The following is a 20,380-nucleotide window of genomic DNA, read 5'->3' as shown; positions in this document are numbered from 1 at the left end:
CGCGGCCGCCGGCGGCGGCGCCGGCCGCGCCGCCCCCGCCACCCGCGCCACCGGCACCGCCGGCCGGGGACGGCGGCGCGTGGCTGCCGCCGGGACCGCTGCTCCCGCGCTGGCACTGCTGCCATCTGTCGGCCGACCTGGCGACGTGGGAAGTGAGCTGCGGCGGCCGGCCGGCCCGCGGCTGGCTACGGCCGCCGCCCGGCTGCTCCTGCTGCAACGCCACCGACGGCCGCGGCGGGGAGCTGGACTGCGTCTGCCACGGCGAGGCAATCAAGGCTGTGCCGCAGACGCTGCCGCCGCCCGTCAGTCTCATGTGAGTGTACCGCCAGACCCTGCCGTCAGTTTCGTGTGAGTACGCCGACGGACTCTGCGGTCACTCTCATGTGAGTATACCGGCAGACCCTGTCCATCGGTCTCATGTGAGCCGTCCCACTATGGTCACTATGGTCTATGATATCCATCCGCAAATGGTCACTAGGCACCCATGGAGGATTGCACACGACCATGAGCGTAGCACGCGACTCGAACATCACCGATCGTTTCGCACCAGTGATTCAACACCCCTCTGCTTAGCCGGCGATCGGGGGCATTGTATCGTGACCAGAGCTCCAATACTTCGCGGCGGACCCCGACAGCAAATCTACGGATTTGCCGCCCGAAGGAGCAGGCTTGTCTCGCGGTTACGGAGCATATGATTTACAATGAGTGTGCTTGGGGTCGTGGTGGCATCATCACGGATCTACCCGGTGGGTCCGTAAGCGGCCCGTGCGGGTTTGGTTTCTCCGCTTGAACCCTGACGACGGGGCATTCGGACTACTCTGGCATGTTTGCATTTCCCCTTATGGCGGTGCCCTCCGGCAATAACTTATGGCGTACGACAGCCTGTGACGTCACCGCGGTTGCCGAGCTTCGCCGAGGCCTGCCGGTCACGTCTAGAACCAGCTGCGTTTCGCGGCTTCTGGTGTCTTGGCAGGGAGGTCGAGTCTCAGCTGTGTGCATGGGTGCGACGTCGGTTTTAAGGTATATCCGAATCTAAGATCAAATGTGACGGTTGAGTCCAGCAGCCAAGGAGCATCGGGTTCCCAGCATGCGCAGCCACGGCAGACATGGGCGCAGCAGGCCCGTGACAAAATGGCGCACGATTTAGCGATCAAATCCAGGTTTGGTCTGAATTAACGTGATATCCAGATAAAGCAGCGTGCATAAGTATTCTCATCATCACACTTGCATCCTCTTTCGGGCTGTTTCTGCTGAATCGCCGTGAGACGCCCTCGGCCAGACATCAGACATGATACGATTGCTCGTACCGCTCGCTAGCAGGTCCTACGACACCACCTGAAAGCTGTAGTGATTGTCCAGCGGACTCGTTTGGTGTGAGCGCTCTAGGACCGTGCGGCCAAACCGCCCGACAGCCTAATAGCCCACTGTATATGACCGAATGTGTGCTTGGTGTTTTCTTCTCTTCCATGACACGTTACATTTACTTGATATTACGCTTACATGACACGTTATGTGCTAAAGTTGTTGAGTGCATTTGCGAGGAACATCATGCATATAGATAAGACAGTAGTAAAAGCCTTATTCAGTATTTCAGTATAAAAGCGTGAGCACTATTGATAAGTGATTTCAATATCACATATGTGTGGTTCTTTTTAAGGAGTCGTTACAGTCAAACACCCCTCGGAGGATTGTTCGCATTCAGAGATAAATATCCACATAAAACCCGTCGGCATTTAAGAAGACACTTCCAGCGGTGCCCCGGATCCCTGATGAGGCACCGCCCAGAGTCGTGACATAAATTTGAAGGAGATATTTGAGTCAATGATCCCTCAAATATCTACAGTCAAACTGATATTCGTTTCGATAAAGGCATGTGAAATATCAGCACATCCATCTCCCTGTTTTTCTACAAGGAATAAGGCTATTTCAACAGTCCTTTCTTTGCACGTGGTATGCGGTAAAAACATCCGCTTCTGAAAAGCGGCGTCTAACGGCGTCTGTCTGGGGACTATATCTGTCCGGGTGGAGAGACATCCCACTCACAGCCCGTACCTGCTTGTACCCAACTAGTGTACGGTTGATAAGGTAATCCACTGCAGAGGTTCCGATTTCTTCCTATTGAAACCAACACATATGTTAAAAGGGGTATCCCACCTTTTTTTCCTACTTTTTCACGTATTGATGGATCAGATGCGTACGATTCGATAAGCAACGCTAGTGTCCTCGAAATCCTTCTGAATAGCTCAAAATTTATATTTGATGTAGCCGCTCCTTGGGGACAAATCTCGTTCGACTCCCTGCTCACCGCTGTGCCAGTAATGCAGTCCATTCTCCTTGCTTTTCCAACGTATGCGTTTTATAAGATTTGCAACACATTAACGAGTCTAAATATTTGTGCAATAAATGCTGTTGAAAGCTTGACACATTCTGTTAAGACGAAAAGGTACACGAATATGAAGCCTATTTTCCACGAATTCCGCGAAAAGACATTATGGTTTTTATTTCTCCCCTATAGCTTTTACCTCAGTAGCTCTTTTCGGGGCTCACAGTGACTTTGGAAATGGAAGTATTACATGGTCCATAGTGAGGTACCGGTTCAAACTTCAACCAGTGCGCTTCTCGATAACAGACCGCTGCCGCCTGCTGGCCAATTACAAGCGTACTTTTATCCGCACCAGGAGACCTCACCGCACGGCGGGTGTCATGACGAAGGTGGTCGCGACTGCAGGGAGAAGGGTAGTGCTGTTATGAGGCCTTGTTTGTTAGGCGTATTTTGGTGTTTACACCGTAATTTGTACTCGACATTAGATAAAATTGATATACTCATTATAAAGTTTCCACGGCGCTGCAGTAACACTATCCAGTGTAATCATTAGACGTAACTAGTCCTGAGGTTTCACCGGAGTATGTTTTTGAAATATGCCCGAAAGAAGAGCACTCTCTATTAAGTACTTGGTTGTGGGGGATATTCGAGGATAACTAATACAGGCGACATGGAAAAGCATGTTTAAGTCATAATCTTACCGGTTCAGATCTTTGAGGCATAAAATATTACGTCGGATCACGCCTGCGTATTACTGCCATCTCCCTAACAGACGTTGCCTTGCACCGGAAAATCAGCTGCGTGCTTTGGCCGTCAACATTGTTCTGCCTCTGTTCCTGTAACTTATCGTTTCTGATTGGCTTTAACCGGCAACTAACCGGTAACTAACCGGCTCTTGCCGGCTCTGACCGGCAGCCAACCGGAAATAACTGGTCCATGCCCTGTCAGCGCCCGCCGAAGTCGCAGAAGCCTCGCGCTTTTCAATTTCCGTCCCGACTCTGGACGGTACCCCACCAAGGCTGCGGGGCATCACTGGATGTGACTGCTTGATACCGACGGCCTTTATATGGAGGTTTATTCTATACCTGTATTTAAACTGTCATCCGAGGTGTGTTTGGCTGTAAAGGCTTTCCTAAAAAACACACATATATTATATTGAAATTATTTGTCAATGGTGCTCACGATTTAAACCTTGAACGAAATCCTGACTCCTTTCCAAAGTTAGCAAGGACATCTCTAAAGAGCAAGATATGGTGTATACTGTCATAATCTGACGTAATTTGCTAGTGACGGTTTCTTTTGACGAGGCTCGTACGAGACGATTACACGTATCAGTGGTGCGCATAGGTGGGTATTCCATAGGTAAGCACTTTCCCAACCGTTTTTCAAACAAATTGTCCGATGATTTGGAGATAATGCAGGTTCTAAATCCCTGTGGGACGTATCGCTCAAATGCTGAAATGTTCCCTTTTTACTCACAGTTGGCTTCTTTCAAGATATAACAATGCGTGTACTCATGCATATATTTGGTCAATGACATGGCATTTAAGGTCATCAGAGCCTTACAACCAACAGAATGCTGTTCTTAGTCATTGGCTATTAAATATTGCATTGTGCCCCTGAAGGTCCTCATATCTACTGATGGCGCAACCCATGATTACTGCATTCAAAATGCATGATTACGAGTTTCAACACGCGCTCGGGTGGGGAGGGGTCAAATTGGTCCCCCCGAAGGTTTTTCCAGAATGGTTTCCGAACGGCGCGGCGAAGCCGCGCCAAAGTTTGCATAGCTGTAGAAAATTGAATAGCGGATCGTTTGAAATACATAATTGAGATGAGCCTTGTAAGATAGCTGCCCTATAGCAGGTCAAAATCAGGCCATGTTTTCAGAGAAGACAATTTCACGGGAATTGTCCAATCTGATACAATAACGGAGTATTTGACGAAGCCATACACCTCTGAGATGCTTTCTTAAGCATCATGAATATTGAACAAGCAAATTACATTGACCTGTGGTCAGGTATGAAGGTTAGACCAAGGTCAAAATCCAACCTGATTTATTGCTCCAGGGCTTGCTGTATGGTATAGTTTGTGGTGCTCATTTCGAATATTTGACAGCACGAACCACATAATACATCTTTCACTGACTTCTTAGAGATCAGTACAGGTCATTGACCAAAGATGACCTGGGCCGAAACTTTGTTTTAGGAACACACCGCCTAGCGTAATCTTTGTCGCTTATTCAAATGCAAAACTCAGAGCAGTCTTGTCTGATTTTGGTCACCATGACCTTGTAAAGGTCAAACAATATCATTGACTTTAAATGGTCTGGTGAACTTTCGCTTAGAAACAGTTGTCTAGATTCTGGGGGCACTTTTGAGACTTATCTGGAATTTTACCTTGTTTGACCTTATTTGACCTGAAGGTAATGACCTAGGAAGTTAAAATTTTGACCGAAGTGAGTTCACGTACAAGTGAAGACACCCGATACATTTGGTGCTTTTAACTTTCTTAGCTCCCGAAATCTCAGGCGTGTCAAAATGACCACCCCCCTCACCACAGCGAAGTGTATATAGCCGGCCACCCTGGCGCGTGTTAGAAGGAGCAGGACTCAAAACTCAGCCTGTGGGATTCTCAATGTTTTTTTCTAATAACCTGATCAGCCTCCTGTCTAAGATTTGCATATGATCATGGCGCCTGGCTGCTTTAGCTCGTTGTACAATATGACACACTTTAAGCTTTCTGGGGACGCCTTATATGTTGGCAAAACATGATGCATTCATGTTGGTGAGTATTAGACCCAACCTTTTGAACATACGGATTTCTGCGATCGGAGCGCACGCTAAACAGCGCTTTTCGCGTGAACCCTGACCCGTACCACCCGATAGTGAAATTTCAGGCCCATGACAGAATGTTGCAGTGAAAGCTTAACGCATCGCATTGCTGGGCACGGTCAGCCCTGCCCTCTGACGTCATCGGACATTGGACGCGGCCGTTGCCACCGGCCGCCGGCCATCCCAGTCAAGGGCAAATGGCGAGCGCCTGAAGAGACTTGAGCCCCCCTCGCCCCCCCCCCCCCCCCCCCCAACAAGGCCGGGCGTGTATTGGATGGAACGCGCTCTTATTACTGAGCTACTGGGAGGGCCTGGACCATTGTGCCCTAGATGCATAGGCACGGGCTAATAGCCGGGTGCTTAGCTGTTACAAACAGCCGTTGTTACCAGCCACACTACGCATGCCCAATGCCGACCACCGCTCTCAGGCATGACGTTGCCAAAGTTCCAGCATCTCCAGTTCCGGCAGCTATTATGCCGAATGGATTTAGACTAATACAATGCTTCTACACCACTTATTGCTTAAATATTCAGACCTATGGAAAGACAGGTGCATCACTAGCGCTAATGCTGTGATCGCTTTGCTTTTTGTTAGCATTCTTTCGCGAATATCTTTTGCTAGGATGACTGTTTACTATTGTTAGATTGTGTGCTCTGGTCGCAACGCTATTTTTCGAAAATAATAATAGCTAACACATTCCACCGTTGGGATATTTCAAAATCCGTCTGCCCATTTTTATCTCTTTCTGCCAATCCTGACCACCGAAACGTAAACGCTCTTTTGACACGTCTTTTGCTGTCTATGGTGCACTCGGGAGGGAAGAAACGTGGTCAAATAGATGTATTATGTGGATTCGAACGTCGCGTTACAGCAAAAACACTATGATTCCTGCTAAACGACTAAACGCAGTCCCAAGTGTGACTTCGCCACACTTACATGGTTGAGAAACGTCCTTGCGGGTGGGGGCTCGAGCACAAGCCCCCACCCACCAGCACAAAATAGTACCGGTTGGTGGTTGCTTTTACCTCCCATCTGCTTGGTATGGAGACGGATGAATGCATTGTTAATTAGGTGGCAATTTTCATGAACACTAGGTGTCTCCTGTTACCAAAATTATGCCAGCGTACCCAAATCAGATGCTACGGTATAACATTTTCATGAAACCCGACACAAAGCGTCTTAAGTTTTTAAGCACATGCAAAACAACGTGCAAATGCTGAAGAGAGCATCGTAGGATATACATCAGAGTATGCATCGTAACTTGTGCACACATCGAACAGCAATATACGTCAAAATTTGGGATAGAAACGCTCACATCCCATCCGTATCACCCCTCCTCATGCTTTTACTGTGCTCTGGAATTTCATCATTGACGACGCACATATATTAAAGCAGAAGTTAGGATCATGTTTTTAGAGCTGAACTCTATAAACGTCCGTCGCATATACCATCCGACAGTCTTACTGCCTGGCGTCGTTTTTGAATGCTCAAGTTTTGTATACATACTACATGTTAGGAACATGCATTTTAGTATTGGTCGCTCCTATATAACCTCGGCTATTTGGATCACATTATCTATGGACGTCTTTTAGCATAGCTAAGAACCAAAAGCCAGGGCTTCCTCTAAGGCTTTTTGACTCATGGGCTACTCGGAGTGGCGTAGCTAGAACACGATGACCCCTGGAGGGAAGATGGGCTCAATCGGAACTATAAAACACCAATCACTTCGCTTTGCAATTCAGGCAATATGTGACCCTCCTCGGCAAAAACTCATGCCTACCTCGCTAAATGGTGGCAAACAAATAGCTTCCGCTCCACTCACCGTAATTCTAAAAAATCCACAGCTTGCCGCTGATTGGTTATGGTGCTAGGGCATCAAATCTAACGGCAGCGCTGGGATTGAGCTTTGCAGAGCCATTAATGTAGTCGCCAGATTACGCGCTACGTTACGCTAACTAGACGCTACCTAGTTACCCATTTAGGTCAGCTGCAGAGTGTACTTATGTACGTGAACTTGGAAATGCATAGTGTACGCCAGGCTCAAAACTGCACTTTCCTCATTCATACCAGGATCCTCCAGATTCCCACATAGGGGTGATTCTAGGCCCGATCTACTAGGGGCAGTAGGTGGTTTGTTTAGGTTTGTTTCTTTTCTCATTTTATTTCCGACGTGGCCTCTACATACGCCATGCGAGTCACACCATAGACAGTCCCCAGCTGACCGGCTTGCCGTAGATTTATAAGTTTGCGATGGACGCCTCGGCCACCAGATTAGCCAGCTGGCGTATGGGTGGGAGTTGTTAAAGTTGCATTCGCGTGTAGTCAAACCATGTGTTTGGGCTGCAGAGTTGCACTCAGATAGCTATTCGGCCACGATTATAGATTTTTACAAAGGCCGACCTGATTGGACAAGTTCTATTCTCAGTCGCTTTTTTAATCACAATTGAATTATTAGATGTGACCTAGACACGTACGTGTTAACCATCTGCAACTATCCAAACGGACTGGAGAAACGTGTTTGGTTTGATCGCAGGGCAGCAAAAAAGAAGATATAACGGCTAGCTATTTTTGGTCTCAAGGAAACACTGGAAATGCTATCACATCTGATGTCCATATATTCAATATTCACTAACTTTACAGGGTAACCAGATGGCACATCAGCAACCCTCTGGCCACTGCACCGCCTGGCAAGACCTTGGAGAATTTCCCGGGCCAGGCAGACCTTAGAAAATGTACCAAGATTTGAGAGAATTGAATGTAGTCCTAGGATCTTGACATAAATTCAAGATAATTTGTTTGCATTTCAAAAGATCATTGCATAGTTGCTACTCCAAATCTAACAGGAATCTAATTGTGGAGCACTGCACTGCTCTCATTAGCCATCAGCGGGTCACAAAGTTGGAAGGCCTCTAGCAGCCGACCTAGGCACCAGTTGCCCGCAAACCGCCTTGAGTTCACATATGACACACACGGCCAGTTCACATATGACACACACGGCCAGTTCACATATGACACACACGGCCAGTTCACATATGACACACACGGCCAGTTCACATATGACACACATGGCCAGTTCACATATGACACACACGGCCAGTTCACATATGACACGCGTGGCCAGTTCACATATGACACACACGGCCAGTTCACATATGACACACACGGCCAGTTCACATATGACCACGCGTGGTCAGTTCACATATGACACACACGGCCAGTTCACATATGACACACACGGCAGTTGACACACATGGCCAGTTCACATATGACACACACGGCCAGTTCACATATGACACCATGGCCAGTTCACATATGACACGCGTGGCCTTGCTTGGTCGGCTCACTTCGCTGCAGATTTCACCATACTGAAAAATATCAGGCGAAACGCAGCTCTTCAGCGTTTGTTTCTCATTCTGGCTTTCGACAAACACTGGCGACGCACAATTCGGTGGGATTAACCACCCTGGAGATCGATAGGTGATAACACTTTCAATCGTTGTAGAAGAAAGCTGATGAACCAGATTTGCTCGGCTAATGGACCATCTTTGAGCAGCCTGGTGAGTCACTTGGCCCACCAGTTAACGAACTACACGAAGCTCTGCAGCAAGCACCCAAACTGATGTCATCATCACCCTTGGATATGGTCCCAGCGGTTCGCATGTATCACACATCACCTGTATGCAATCATCTGTCATGCAACAAACCGTAACGAGCTCACTTCAGTCAAACATCGGGCGAACAAAGCTAAAAAACAGACGGTACACTTGCTGTGAACAGCCCATATTTATCTTCCTTGCCCAACCCAAACCTCGCACCTCATCTGATTCGTATAGCATCCCTTGGTCACCATTGTTCGTAACCAATCTCCGCGTCGCAGTTCGTCATACGCAAAACCTTTTGCGAAAGTCATCATCGATAACCTAGCTGCACACATCTTCGCAAGCACACATTCGGATCCGCAAGATCTAGTGATCAGAAAGCTTTGCACGTTCGCAAAAACTCGTATCCGCAATTCTGCGCATTATGTTTTTTAGCGCATTTCTTGGCATACGCATATTGATGTCACGTTTCGTCGTGTATGCGTTTCTTCGTATCGTATTTCTTCCTATGCATGACCCTGTGTGTCGCATTTCATCGTGCTACCTTTCCTCGTGCATGTGTTTCTTTGCCCCGCATTTTTTCACGTACGCAGGGCTTTGTATGGAAACACATCGCAATGAGAGCAGACCCGTTATTGGGTTCTTACCTTCCTTGATGTTCGTTGCCCGTTCTCGCTATTCTTTTGTTTGTAGGCCGCTCAATAATAGCTCCCTACTTTCTTTTTTAGATTTTCCGAGCTTTCTGAATCTTTTTGTCCATAACCCGTCCCTAAAGCTCAGTTAGTAAAGCGTGGACCACTCGCACCATTGTGACACAAACACTTGAGTTCGCATCACGCGAGACCTTGACACCTATAATGATATGGAGACCAGAGTTCACAATGCTGTCAGACAGTTCTGGCAAGGATTCTCCCAATTCTACCGGGGTCACGGCAGATACCTTGAGACAAAAGCCCTGGGTATCCTGACTCCGGATGTTTCTGATATCTTCCCCGCGTACAGCACAGCGTGCACAAGCAAAACACGACTTAAGTAACTCTCCAAGCACTGATGAACCACACCAGTCACCGTTTGGTGGAAGCGCATGGGATCCTGACGATATTGAGCAGACTGGTTGACCAGCCGGGACCCAGCACACAAACCATCCATGGTGGTCTGGGAGTCAAGTGGGGATTCTATGGAACCACATCTCAGTATGCAAGCAGGCAGCCAGTGAAGAGGATGTAACAATGACCGAAAAAGGACTATTTTGTGCACCAATGGTCCATTTCAAGCTCTCATTCGACAGCTGATTGCTCTGGCCGAATAGCTTATGTCATCAGCTAGGCTATTCAGACGCTGTGCGTCAAATATATCCGCGAAACTGCAGATATATCGGGAGAAGAGAGTAGACGGATCGGAGCGCAGGTCAACCGGTTGAAGCCGACAGTCTTGACTGCCTCGGGTGGCATTCATGTGGAAGCTGATCATCAGCTTTGTCTTGAGATGGTGGACGTAAAAAACGTTGCTACTCTGACAGACACCAAGAACAGTGCGTCTTGCACTGTATGCAGAGCAACACCGATGTGAATGAATGACCTGAATGCGTTATCAGCCCTGCTCGCAAGGAGGGCTACCAGCTCGGTATACCGACGATGCACTCTTGGATTCGTATTTTCGAGTGAGTCATTCACATATCCTATCGGTTGCTAGCTCAGACCTGGGCGTTGGCACCCAAATGTAAAAGAACCGTAAATGAGCGAAAGAAAGTGGTGCAGCGGCATTTTCGAAAGGAGATGAGCTTGGTGGTGGCTCAGCCGAGAGCGGAGGAAGCGGTACATCAAACGGGGGGGGGGGGAAGCGGCACATCAAACGAGAGGGGGAAAGCGACACATCAAACGAGGGGGGAAGCACATCAAACGACGACAGCACTGCGCGTCGTGCATTCCGAGAGTTCAGCGAGCTCGGTGAAGTGACAGGCATTGTCCCGAGTCTTCTTCATATATTCGCTGTTATCCTGTCTGCTCTGTCTTTATTCTCGCCCATCAACACCCAGCAGTACGCGCAATATGCCACGAAGACGACTCAGTTGTTCCTGTCATTGTAACTTTGGTGATATGTGCCCTTGTCTGTGCACAAACTGCTGGGTTATGGAGCAGATGTGATCGAGCCATTGTTATTGCAATTTGGATGTACAGCGGGGAAATGCAGGAACCCAGACACAAACAGCCGGCAGCGTCGGATGAGACACGCCGGGAAGACGTCCAGACAGGACCCCATAGTGGACCAGTTCCACTACCTGCTGGCGATCAACGGTCCACGCGTCGTCAGCATTATCGAACTCGACATCGGCAGACCCAGGCGCCCACGCCGGCCCTTCCAGGTCAGTTCGAGTGCAAAATATATTAGTGCACTCTTCAAGGACGTCGAAATGGGCAATAACGACACAAATGAAGATGAGGGGAATGTAGTGACGTGGACGACGAGGAGGAGAAGGCATTTTCGATCCGTTTAAAATTGGGCAAATACATACTGTAACTAGATAGCTTTTTACGCCGTTGCATATTTTTAGTTTGTCTATTTTGCTTTTGTTCGCTTTGTCTTTGTGATACAACTCATTCTTACGACTTAAATTCATAATATCTCTCTCTTTCAATCTGGTGTATAATCAGTTATGTATTCGTGTTCAAACGTTTAATGTGTTGCGAGTCAAATGAACCAGCCGACAGAAAGACATGACACGGGGTGTAACCATTAAGGGTGCGCTTTCGTGCACATGCTTCATATTTATATGATATTGCAATGCGTATCCTGTCCGTTGATTGCTTTTATGTTGTGTTAGCTTTCGTGGTGTCAAAAGGAATATGTGTCAAGGACGTGAAGAAAGTGTCGAAACCACCCGGAACATCATATGTTGAGCTTCCTTTAACACGCGCCTAGGTGGCCGGCTACATACCCTTCGCTCGGTTTGGGGGTCAATCTGACCTCCCTGAAATCTCGGGAACTAAGAAAGCTAGAGATACCAAATTTACAGGGTGTGTTGACCTGTACGTGAACTCATTTAGGTCAAAATTTCAGGATCCTAAGTCATGGCCTTTGTGTCAAAAAGGTCAAACAAGGTCAAGTTACATGTTAGTCTCCAAAGTGCCCCCAGAACCTAGATAACCGTTTCTAAGCAAAAGGCCACGTGCTCATTCAAGGTCAGTTACCTTGTTTGACCTTTTGAAGGTCAAGGTGACCAAATCATACAAGATTGCTTTGAGTTTTGCATTTAACTAAGCGACGAAGATTAAGCTAGGCAGTATGCTCCTAAAACAAAATGCTGACCTGGGTCATTTTGTCAATCACCTATTCTGACCTCTAAAAAGTCCACAGAAAGCATATAATGCGGTTCCTGCCATCAATAAATTCGAAATGAGCACCAGAAAGTATCCCACATTGCAAGTCCTAAAGTAACAAAACAGGTTGGTTTTGACCTTGGTGTGACCTTCATACCTGACCTTAGGTCAATTTAATGTGTTCATTCAACTGTTGTGTTGCCTAAGAAAGCATTTCAGAAGTGTACGGCCTCGTCTAACACGCTGTTGTAGGATCAGATTGAAGGATTCCCTGACATATGGCCTGCACTGAAATCATGGCCTGACTTTGACCTGCCATAGGTCAATGCCCATGCAAGGTACATCTAAATTATTGATGCCAAACGATCTGCTATTAAATTGTTAACAGCTATGCCAAACTTGGCGCGGTTACGCCGCGCCGTTCGGAAACTATTCTGGAAAAAACCTTCGGGGGTGGTCAATTTGACGGATGCGTATTGAAGCGTCCAGAGTTCATAAAGTCCAGTGGTCAAAAGTCCACAATCGCAGCATCAAGGGTTCATAAGGCCTAAAAAACGCCCAAAACCCCTGGATAGAGGAGAATCAAAAAGTCCAGTGTTCATTAAGTCCAGTGGTCATAAAGTCCAGTGTTCATGAAGTCCAGTGTTCATTAAGTCCAGTGTTCATAAAGTCCAGCGTGCGTGACATCCACGGCTTAGGATGCTGTCGCACTTCCTCACAACCCTTCACCTATTGGTTCGGATATTGCCAGATAGAGGGCTCCCGGAGCCGATTTTGCCCACCTCAGCCGACGAGTGGCGTCATGCGGTACAGTGCTGCCCAGTTAAACCACTGTGCATGGATATGGACAACGTTTTGTTTGAGCGCACAGACTTTGCCGCGTCAGCACGCCCTTGGCAGCAGGCACATTACAAATTCAAAACTTCTATTTTTTCCTTGTTTTCCTCTTTCCCTTTCTTCCTCTTCTAATTACAAATTCTTGTAAACGCTCTGACAAACTGGACTTGTTTTCAATTCCACATGGCTTTACTCTCAACAAGAGAGGGTGGGGGCTGTCTCATCAGCTGAATCCGGACACTACTCCCTGGTGAGACACGTTCAATGGTACAGCTTACTCATTTCTTTGATTAAGTGCGTTTTAAACGGGCGTGGTTTCCCAAAATACGTTGGTTGGCTGAGCGATGAAAATACAACGAAGAGTACCGCGGTAATGATATACCAACGAACTGGTTTCTCACCGAATATGGCTCACTTTCTCACAAATCTGCAGGCTGCAACCAAGTTACAGCGGGGGGTGAAACCCATGCAGCTGAATAGGGAGCCGCCCTCCTGGTTGCAAGTAAATAGGAAGTAAAAAAGCAAACGTTGACTGTAAATGCATTCAACTGCCTCCCAAACGTCACGCAAAACACTGCGCACGTGCCGCGCTTAAAGGCTCTGTTGATTCACCATCTGAACAGCGGAGCCGAGTGTATGTGGCTGATCTGGTTTGCGATAGATAAGCTGAATGAATTGGGAGAATTGTGAGCTTCTATTCGCCATCCACCTCATCAATCTTGAAGCGCTTTCTTCCTTTTACGCCTCAGAGCTTCCTAAGTATAGAATTTGGGGCCCAGCAACACCAGTCTGGAGTTTATCGAGACGGGTGCAGTTCGCGCGGCAAAAGGGCGATGGCGGCACGGTGTTTAGTGGTTAGAGTGCTCATCTCTGGACTTTTATATCCTGGGATGGAGTGCTCGCCACACCACTACCGCTTCACACGTACCTAATGCCTGATAAATGCGTAATAGAGGCGTACCGCCTCAAAATAGCCATAGCAGCCGGTGAGACGTGAAGCCCCAATCGGTATTACAGCCAGTCCCGACAACCAAACGGCCACCCGCCAGATTCACAGTCAATGCGTCCGCTCAATCACTGTCTATATGTGGGAGTACTAATGTGCATTCGGTTCGACGAGGAGTTCGGACACACAGGCCAGCCCAGAGGCTGCTCGACGGTCCGGCCGGCAGTCATGCCCGCGGCGGGCCGGCGGACGAGGCAGCCCGGCCGCCCCAAAAACGCACTCACGCGCGTGCCGTCCCTCGCCCAAGAACCGAACCCCGCCACACGCGGGCGGGGCCTGTCCGTGGAGCAGCCCGTCCGCGGTCAAAACGCTGCTAGCTCAGTCGGGCGCGCCGCCATTTTCGTGTCAGAGCCCGAGGCCCCTGACTCGGTTTCACTCGGTTCGCCGCGGTACACATCCCGGCGGACCGGACATCTGGACGTTTCGGACATCTCGGGATTTCCCTCCTGCTGGACCGGAGCCGCCCCTCCCCCCTCCTCCTTCTTGACGTGCGCCTTAATGGAAGAGCCTCATGTCAGTCAGGAACCAGCCCCAGACAGGGTCCCTCTGCCCGTTTTCTCTAGGGCCCAAATGCGTCGAACTGGGATCTCTGTGCTATTTGTTAAAACCTCTACTCTTGGCACCTTTTTGAAACGGTGAGTGGCTTTGCGTTGATCCAGGATCAACCATCCCGGTCAGAGGGTCTTCGGCGTCAGAGAGGGGACCAATGTATAAATGTATAATGTGAAGTAATAGCAACCGATTGGCAACCTGAAAGGGGACTGAAAGGTCCTTCAGCCTCAATCGAGAAATGCATGGGGTCTCAAGCATTGGCTGACGACTCTATTGGGGTCTGGCTGCTGAAGGGGGCGGGGGGGTGGGGCGGTGAGAGAAGATCGAGGGGTCCAGGAACCCCTTGGGAGGAGCTCTTTTCGGAACCGTGAAGTCCAAAAAAGACCATACTGAATGAGAAGAGCAAAAATATTGCCAAGTAAAAATTATGACAAAATCGTAGCAGCGTCTAACAGTCCAAGAAACTCTCTCTGGTAAACTTGTGGACCCCAACTGGCCGCTCAGTCGGGACATGCCGTTAAGTCATGCATCAGATTTCGCGCCAGGTGGCTGTCTAGAATCGGCCAAGACGAAGGGCCATTGGAGGTTAAGTCAATCGGATTTGTTATCGAAAATTAGCTTCAGTCCATGTCCCCGTTCACTAACGACAGTCTCATGGCATGGCAGTGAATACACCTTCAAAAATACTTATGTCTCAAAAACACTGCCACGCCAAATGCTCACATACATCATATATGTTTCCGTGATTGACGGTGACAAGTTATTTAGATGACTTTTTGGGTGAAAATGACAGCATATCGTGCAATTTTCTGCTTCTTGTGAAGATGTCTAGTCTCCTGAATATCTGGCCGAATCATGACCAAAGTGACATAATGGGAGAGCTTTGGCACCCACAGATCGGAGTGCAAAAGTGTGGATTCATGCAATGTTACGCTCAGGAAATATGTGGCTGATAGTAATATCCCTTTTGCATGTGCGTTATACTTGTTTAAGTACCTATGCTCGCTGTATGTCTTAGCCATCGCCCTGATTCGCCGTTTTGCATAACTCTGACTGATGGGGGGAGGGGGGGGGGGGGGGGTTCATGCGACCCTCCCCCGGCGTTTCCAAGCTTATAAAGACAGAGCTTACCGAGAACAGCAGTATATTGTTCTGAACACGATCTTACGATCGGCGCTAGTTTTTATGTTGTTGACATGTCAAAAGTCGAATTTTACAGAAAACCGCACTTTGTAGTTTCATTTTATGTCGACGAGAACAAGCCTTGCTGTGAACCGAACCTTAAATTGGCGTGTGTCTTGTTCAATTCTGAATACATTTTGCAGTGCAATTATCTTGCCGCCCGCCGCCTGAGCCAGCCATAGATTACCGTCAAGTGCTCATCACAAACTGCCACTGCTCCGAAACCAGAAAATCTAGGAACACGTTTTGGTATCAAAACACGTGCCATAACTACTGCCTATCATGGCGAGGTTTAAACGTTTTGCTAATAAAGTTTTGCAAAATGTTTTGCTCATTTTGCTGAAAACTGAAGCCATAGCGGTCAAAACGGGAAAAAAACAATGTTTGCTTCCTTCCATAATTGCTGGCTCCTAGCATGACCTCAGCTGACCTCACGCTCCTAGCATGACCTCACGCTGACCTCACGTTCCTAGCATGACCTCACGCTGACCCCTTTCCAAGAGACCAGGTCTCTCGCAACAAGTTGTGCTCTGTCCGTGGGGGGAGGCGCCGAAACGTTCCGATGCTCGCGAAACTTTCCCCGTCCGAACAAGAACATCTTCATTGGCGCGCCAGAGTGTTCGCACGCGCTTGGCGACAGGCAGGTCGGCGCGAAGGAAAATAACGCGAACGATAAGATGATCGACCAAGGCAATCGATCGCTGTTATCGCAAAAGACGAACTGCAGTGAACGCATAAGGCCGAAGAAAATGTGACAAAGATAAGGGTATGTAATTTGAATACGATCATAGTAAATTTCAACATGTTCAGCCCCTTTCATCGTTCCGCTAAGTCTTTGATAACGGATGTAGGAGCACACTGTGCGCTCAAGGCAAGCCCAGTGTGTGGGACAAGCTTCAATGCTCTTGAATGACTGCTCCGAAAGCCAACTCCTACGCGACAAGTCGCGATCTGTCTGGGGTCCGGTGCTAGACGGCTACGGCGCTTGAGAAACCCAAAGCGGGAAACGTCCTCGTCCGACAAATTACGAATGCCATTAGAACATTTTCATCAACGCGCCGAACTTCACGCGCTTGACAACAGGCAGGCTTGCGCGAATGAAAATCACGCGAACGATCAGCTGGCCGGCCAAGACAACCGATGGCCGTAACCGCGTAAGACAAGTCAGTGAACCAGACTTCGCATAACGCCAAGGGAAATTTAACCATGATACATATACATATATATATATATATATATATATATATATATATATATATATATATATATATATATATATACTGAATGTGGTGACTTTAGTTTGTAATATGCACATTTCGTTTCATTGTTTTGCTACGTCCTTCGTAATGAAGGTAGGAACACCATGTGCTCGGGGCAAGGGCGGCAGAAAGCACTTTCAACGGTGCTTATTGCATTTGCTCTTGAAATGGGATGTGCAATGTAGTATACAATAGACGTCTAGCAGCGGGCCGTATGCAGCAACACAGCGTGCGTACCTGTCCGCGTGTGTACCTGAACCGCTGGTGGGTATCTGTTGACTTGAAGGAAACATGCGCTTGGAGCCTGCGTGGGGAGAGTTTGGAGGCAACCATGGCCCAGTACACAGGTCTCGTGCGAAGAAGACGCCAGCTAGATAGCATGTACAGACAACACTTTTCGGAACATAGAATTGGGTTTTGCGGTCATAAACACAACACGGTATATATTCAGACCCGCACCGAAGTGACATGAATGGGGCTTACGTGAGCAGCCGAATGGCAAATTAGGAAGAAATACGGGCTACGCTTTGAGTCAATGAGGCGATGAGGTGCGTGTTGTCAACCGACCTTGACCAATGGCGGATCCAGAGTGGTAGGGGGTGGGGGTTGGATGGGGCTTTCCGCCCTGATGAAATCCTGGGTCGGACCCATGGGCAAGGAGGCACAAAATCGTCCTTGCGGGGCGACGTCATTTGGATTACCAAGGGGTACTAAATCAAAGTGGGCCATTTACAAAGCCCAAAGCCATAATTTAAAAGGGCGCCAAAATTCAGCGACATTCCAATCGGTGTGCTTTTCACTTTGGAAAAATTTGAATCGGACCGTTCAGGGAAGGGACACCCTGTTCAAGAAAACAGGCACCAACAGCCTCCGTTGTCATCGGGGCTTTACGACGCGTCGTCACAATGCCCGTGCTTCTCCATTACCGAAACTTTGCATCGGCCCATTCGGCCAAGCGAGACCTTTCTTTCGGACCTTTCTTTCAGACCTTTCTTTTCCCAAGCCATATCCAACAAAAATCCTCGTATTCCAGCCATTAAGTTTTAATATTCTTATGTATGCAGTTTGTATACGGGAACCTAGCTTACTGCACACAGCCCTAGAAAACTAAGCGTGCTTTGTATGCAAATACGTTAAGCTTGTTCATCTTCGTCGGATCATGGTGGATTTTGTCGTTTTAAGGCTAACTATTCCGAAGAAAACATGGCAGCGTACACATGAATTGCTTGCTAAATGTCATCAAAATCAAGCACTTGATTCCTAGCTTATACACGGTTAGCCGGGTAGCTGATGAAATCAGCTGATGGTTGAGGACTAATACAGAATTTTACTTTGTCTGTTGCAAGGGAATACAGAATATCCTATCATTAAAAAGATATTAAAACGTAACGTAGAGGTATAAAAATCGTCACAACTTCAATAAACAATTGAAATACGACGTCGGCGGCGTGTAAAATTATGCCCGACAGTGACAATAGCGAATTGAGCGGCGTAATCGCCGTAGCCGCAAAATCAGTCATCAGTAGGTAAGAAGTACAGCCCCAATACAAATGATTAAGATTTGGGTACCCGTCAATGGCGTAGGCACTCCTATACTATGGAAAACCCCGAGACCAAAAAGGACGGCACCTGAACAATCAAAACTGCCGTGGCAGGCCAACAAAGAAGCTTCAATGAACAGTGAATGGTCCTCATAAGAAGCGAGAAGAACCTTACACCAATATGGTGTGACCCTTGAACGATCGGGGGCACCCTGGCAGGCAAACATATAGGGTCCGGCCGGAGTACAGGATCCGCTGAACAAAGGGCACTAGCCGAAGATAAGTGTTCATGAATTATCACCCTTGTGTGATCAAGAGTGCCCGGACAGTTTAACAGAGAGATCTCTGACGAGTGAAGGGTCCTCAGCAAATAACCTCAAAAAGGGAAAGAATCAGAGGTCAATGAAGAGGGACCCTGAGCATCGAGTGTCCCGGAGCGTTACCTTATATGGGGCCCCAGCAAAAGCACGGGGTCCTCTAAGCAAGTGGAAATAACCCGATACCAATATGAAGGGCCCCTGAGCAACCGAGCGTATCCTAGTATTTGGGGCCCAGGCAGCAGCGGCGGGGCAGGAGAGCCCTCTTACCCCGCGGGTGCAGCGGTGCCTGCCGGGTCCGCGCCGTCCTCCATGTTTCCGGCCGCGCCGCCGCAAGGCGCATCTGCGCCCAGTCCACCGGTAAGCCTCGGGGCGCGGCCGTACCCAGGCCGGACACAGCCACCAGGCGTCTCGGTAATTTATAGTAACCATGATTGACTGTACGCATCACGTCATCATCAGCGAAATGCCACGTTGACTGTGTCATTTGTTGACAAGAGGAAAATAACGACAGGATTGAAAATGCTTCTATAGTGTTATCTAACGGCAGAAATCCTAACTAACCTGGTTGCCATGGATACTGGACATTTTTGACACTGGACTCTACGATCTAGGCTCTGCAACTCTAGACTTTGCGTCCCTGGACCTCATGAGCGCCCCCAATGGACACGGAATTGGACGTTTTCTGGACGTTATGAACACTGGATGCTGCGATCCTGGACGATATGAACACTGGACGGTGGGATGAATGGAACTGAACTTTTTGATGGTCCCCAATTTATTTTTGACCCCCACCCGAGCGCGTGTTAAAGGGAATGTTCCACATTAGCATGTGGTTTTGAAATGAAGCAGCCATCTTGAGGACCTTTTGGTGCTGTTCACAATCCCGCCCTTCTTGAAATTTAAATCCCTCTTTTTTAGCTAAACGGCCGCGGAAATAAGGAAAGGTTGATCGGGGAAAGTATTTCAAAGTCACCCCGGTACTCATGACGTCAAAATAACTTCATTTGAATCCTACCACTCCATAAGTCATGCAGCGATCGAGGTCAAAGAAATATCATTGTCGAGACGCTCGTATCTGGCGTTCGTGAGTGCCATTTTCAGGTATAACGACCGTCAATGGGAATGTTTTGCAAGTTACGATGAGGTAACCAAACCATGACACATTGAGGAGCATATTAACTAAGCAGAAAATTGTTCTGTCTAGAGCAGTTTTTCGACTTAAGAGTATACCAATAGTTATGAGTGAGCTTGTTTCATCATATCTGATGCTGACTTTAATGCCTCCAAATCTGAAACATTTCGTTCAACGTGTTTATTGTCGTCATCAACATGCCTCTTGACGTACCTCTGTCATTTTGTCTGTTATGTAGGTTTTAGATGGAAAATAAGACTCAGCATTCTTCCACGCTCTGGTTGCTGTGTTCCAGGAGTTGATTTTTGGCATGTTATAAAGAATGGCGCTTTTGTGATTCAGTTCACCTCAGTTAAACAAGTGTTGCCATCCGAAGGGCCAGAGTGTGGCGTTTAGTGGTAAAGGGGCACGTGACCCTGACTTTGTCACAGAACAATTAAAATACACGTCTGACATTCATATGAGCCCTAAATTATG

At 48.0% G+C, this 20,380-nt stretch overlaps 1 protein-coding gene across 1 annotated transcript in view; it reads left to right on the top strand.

Moving 5' to 3' along the window:
* The window catches only part of LOC119107292 (lutropin-choriogonadotropic hormone receptor), a 53,978-nt gene that overhangs the window by 5,184 nt on the left and 28,414 nt on the right, over window positions 1-20,380 (top strand). The window contains exon 4 of the mRNA XM_037230717.1: window positions 243-313. Within this exon, the coding sequence (XP_037086612.1) occupies window positions 243-313 (71 nt within the window). The remainder of the gene's footprint in view (window positions 1-242; window positions 314-20,380) is intronic.

Source organism: Pollicipes pollicipes, unplaced genomic scaffold (assembly GCF_011947565.3).
Source record: "Pollicipes pollicipes isolate AB1234 unplaced genomic scaffold, Ppol_2.1 Scaffold_2555;HRSCAF=2994_pilon_pilon_pilon, whole genome shotgun sequence".
Classification (NCBI taxonomy): domain Eukaryota; kingdom Metazoa; phylum Arthropoda; class Thecostraca; order Pollicipedomorpha; family Pollicipedidae; genus Pollicipes; species Pollicipes pollicipes.
Note: the sequence above shows the minus strand (reverse complement) of the source record. Positions and strands in the feature narration are given on the sequence as shown.